This window comes from Zea mays, chromosome 8 (assembly GCF_902167145.1).
Source record: "Zea mays cultivar B73 chromosome 8, Zm-B73-REFERENCE-NAM-5.0, whole genome shotgun sequence".
In the NCBI taxonomy this organism is placed as follows: Eukaryota; Viridiplantae; Streptophyta; class Magnoliopsida; order Poales; family Poaceae; genus Zea; species Zea mays.
Window position 1 is genome coordinate 106,559,923 of NC_050103.1, and position 3,865 is coordinate 106,563,787.

General features: G+C 47.0%; 1 protein-coding gene across 1 annotated transcript; it reads left to right on the forward strand.

The window, feature by feature from the left end:
* Positions 1-327: 327 nt before the first annotated feature.
* LOC100279616 (Putative disease resistance RPP13-like protein 1) lies at positions 328-2,907 on the forward strand. Its single transcript, NM_001152612.1, has one exon. The coding sequence runs from the start codon at positions 450-452 to the stop codon at positions 2,421-2,423; it is 1,974 nt and encodes a 657-aa protein (NP_001146084.1). The 5' UTR covers positions 328-449; the 3' UTR covers positions 2,424-2,907.
* Positions 2,908-3,865: the final 958 nt, after the last annotated feature.

A 3,865-nucleotide genomic window follows, 5' to 3' on the forward strand; every position in this document is an offset into this window, starting at 1 on the left:
AAATCTTTGACATGCAAAGAGAAGAGGCCAAGTAGTATCACTTGATAAGTTGAAGACCACTCATATATTTAGGGTCTGTTTGAGACTGTTTAGATTCAAGCTGTGAAACTATAGTCTATAATATAAATTAAAATAGTTTGAAAAAATAATTTTAATCTAAATGCCATCTAAAGTTTCACAATTCTGCGCTATCAACTTTATCAATTATTTCTTTGAAACAGAGGTTAACTCACTAGTAAAAGCCGCGTTGGATTTTAGGTAGCTGTTACCATCTCTGCTTCTCTGGTCCCGGCTTCCCGATCCTCGCTACGTTAGACCACAGCACAGTGCGAAAGCCACACGAAAGCGACGACCAAGGGAGAATCCGTCAATTCCCCAATCCCCATCCTCTCACCGGCGCAAACCCACGGGATCCGTCGCGATCGCGACGCAGCCTCCAATTCGCGCCGATGCCTGCCCCCGCGCCGTGGCCCGTGTCGCAGGACGTCGCGGCGCTCGCCGATCGCGCCAGCGCCTTCTCCCGTGCCGTCGTCGGGCCCCGCAACGACCTGGGTGCTCTCGCGGCGGCGCTCCTTCGGATCCAACCCGTAGCCCGCGAGCTCGAGCGCTGGAGGTGGCTCACGCCCGGCGACCCTGAGGTGCCCGACCTGCACGCCTGGCTCTTCGAGCTCAGGGACGCGGTGGCCGACGCCGAGAGCATCCTAGATGAGCTCCACCGCCGGCGCCAGATCGGCCCTCCGCTCTCGGCCTGCGTATACGCCACGTTCCGTGGCCCCGGACGGAAGCTGAGGCGGCTGACGGAGAGGCTCAACCGCGCCCGCGACGATTCGGAGCGTCTGCGACCTGGCAGCGCTGCGGCCATCTACGGTGTGCGGTCGCCGAACAGGGTAACCGGCTCCGTTTTCGCGGAGCGGAAGGTACTCGGGCGTGGGGAGGAGTGCAACTCCATAATCTCCAGGCTCGTCGACGATTGCGAGGAAACATGCCGTCCGGTATCTCCGGTTATTGCAGTGGTTGGCCATGGAGGCATCGGCAAAACCACGGTCGCTCAGTGCGTGTACAACGATGCGAGGGTTGAAGCGCGGTTCGATCTGAGAGCCTGGGTCTGCGTCTGGGACAGATCAGATGAGGCCGAGCTCACCAGGGAGATTTTACAGTCCATTGGTTGTGCAGATGATAAACCGTGTGATGACGGTCTTGCCAGTTTAGACAGTTTGCAGGAGAAGTTTGAGAATCTGGTTGCACGTAAGAGGTTCCTCCTGGTACTTGACGATGTTTGGATTGATGAGGGTAAAACCGAGAAGGAGAATAGGAGCATTTGGAACAGAGTGTTGGTGCCACTTAGATCTGCCACAACTGGGAGCAAGGTCTTGTTGACCACTCGGATGAAACTAGTAGCTGAGGTTCTGAATGCGGGTTATTTGGTTTCGCTTGATGGATTAAGAAGCAGTGATTGTTGGTTGCTGTTGAAGGAAGTTGCTTTGGGTGGAGAAACCATGGATTTTCCACCTGAGTTGCAAGAGGTTGCAGGAACTCTTGTTGCAATGGTTAAGGGCTCACCTTTAGCTGCTAAAGCTATTGGGCAAATGGCAAGGAGCACCAGGAGCACACGGAAATGGAGAACCCTGGTGAACACAGAAATTAGTAATGATATCATTATCTCTTCCATCCAACTCAGTTACAAACACTTGCCGGGTCATCTCCAGCGCTGCTTTGCATACTGCAGCATATTTCCATCAACTTGGAGGTTCAGTCGCTCTCAGTTGGTCAATATGTGGATAGCTCTCGGTTTCATTCAATCATCAGCAGAAGGGAAAGGGCTGGAAGAATTAGGGCAAAAATACTTTGATGATCTCCTATCACGATCCTTCTTTGGTACTGCAAATAAAGACCAGCAAACATATTACTTCCTTGATGACCTAATGCACATTTTGGCACAGCACTTCTCTGCTCATGATTGTATGAAAATCAACGAGGGCATCCCTGTTGTGATTCCACCAACAGTTCGTCATCTGTCTGTTTCAACCGATTATTTACCACAGCTGAAGAGCAAATACAGGTTGGGAAGGCTGCAAACATTGTTAGTCCTCAGAAGCTCATCGTTATCTTCAGGTCATTTCCCTAGAAAACTTCTGGCCAAATTTAAGAACTTGCGGGTCCTGGATCTGAGTGGATCTGATATTGTAGAATTGCCAGAAAGCATTAATCAGTTGGTACATCTTCATTACCTAGCTATATGCAGTATAACTAACAAACTTCCCAAGACTATATACATGCTTAAACATCTTGAGGTGTGTGATATACCTATATTCTTATTTCATGATGATCATCCTAGAGGTGTTGGTAAATCTGTTACAGTTAAACGTCTCAAAACATGCTGTGGCAAGCAGGCAAGGTCAGTTAAGTCCTTGATTGATGTGTAAGGACTGTTATAGGAAAAGGATTAACCTGCACGGCTTATTAGTTAATCGATCAACCAATGTCTGACTTTCAGAATCAAACTTTACAGTAATCCCAGCAGCAGGCATGAAGTGCAATTTTTCTTTTCAATTCGACACCTTCAAGCTCTAGAATCCATTTCTACTCAGCCTGTTTCTGTGATTTGGTGTCAGAATAACTCCAGTTTGGTGGATCAAGAATCTGGTTGTTCACATCCATCAAAACTTCAAACTATTTTGTGTTGGTTTGTTTGATAGTCCCAGGTTGGTACTTTGCAACCTTTCAAGCCCTCTTTATTGCAGGACTACTTGGCTGTTTTGCCTATCCGCAACTTATGTATAGTTATTTTATTTTTACTTTTATTTTTTTTATTTCCATTTGTAAGGTATTCCATTTTGGTTTTCACTGTCAACTGGTGCAAACAAGACTGTTGCAACAGGGAAAAAATAGACTATGATACCATAACTGAAAAACGGTGTTGAGTGTGATCTTGCAACATCCTGTATGTAGCCAACTGTCACTCTTACATGAATCTTAATAAGGACATGCCTAGCGCAGTGGTAAGAAGTCTTTCCACAGAGCCAAAGGTCCTGAATTTGGCGTATACTCTGAAAAAAAAACTACAGGGGTAAGATTTATCTCGGTTATTCCTTCCCAACACCTCACCCAAGTGGGAGCTGTGAGCATTCAGTCTAGTTTGGTAACTCAAATTTCCTTCGGGATTGGAGGAGATGGGGATTAGACCATTTCTCCTTTAGGATGTGTTTGGTTCGGTGTCAACGAGGGATGGGACGGGATCAATCCTGGGTTGACCCCGTCCCTTATTTTTTGAGGATGGTCCCATCCACTATTTTTGAAGAATATTTCTTGACCCTGATTCTGAACCTTCAAACCAAACATGTGTCAAGTTAGAATGATCCAGCCCATCCCTTTTCATCCTTCCTCATCCATCCAAACACTACCTTAATCTCCTCTAATCTCATTGGCGTTTTGAGTTTCGAAACTAGCCCTGAGTTTCTCCTTTTTACATTAGTGTTAATAACAGTGTTTTTAAGGCTGCGTCCAAGTAGTGGGAACCCTAGGCGTCCAGGCAACGGTCCAATGCCTCACCTTATGCTAGAAACACTCACTAGTAGAAAAGAGCTCAAAGCCTGCAGCACGTTCAACTTTTCACTGGCGGTTTCCGTTATCAAACGTTAGTGAAAGAAACAGGTGGGCTCGGCTTTAAAAACCGCCAGTGGAAACCTATTTCCACTGGCGGTTATCTTAACACAACCGCCAGTGGAAATAGGATGTTTCCACTGGCGGTTGTGTAACACCAACCGCCAGTGAAAATTGATTTCCACTAGCGGTTGTCTTAACTTAACCGTCAGTGGAAACATCCTATTTCCACTGGCGGTTGTATTAAGATAACTGCCAGTGGAAA

What these genes read in the sequence shown, in the direction of transcription:
- LOC100279616 (NM_001152612.1), top strand. Translation starts at nt 450, where the DNA reads ATGCCTGCCCCCGCGCCGTGGCCCGTGTCGCAGGACGTCGCGGCGCTC.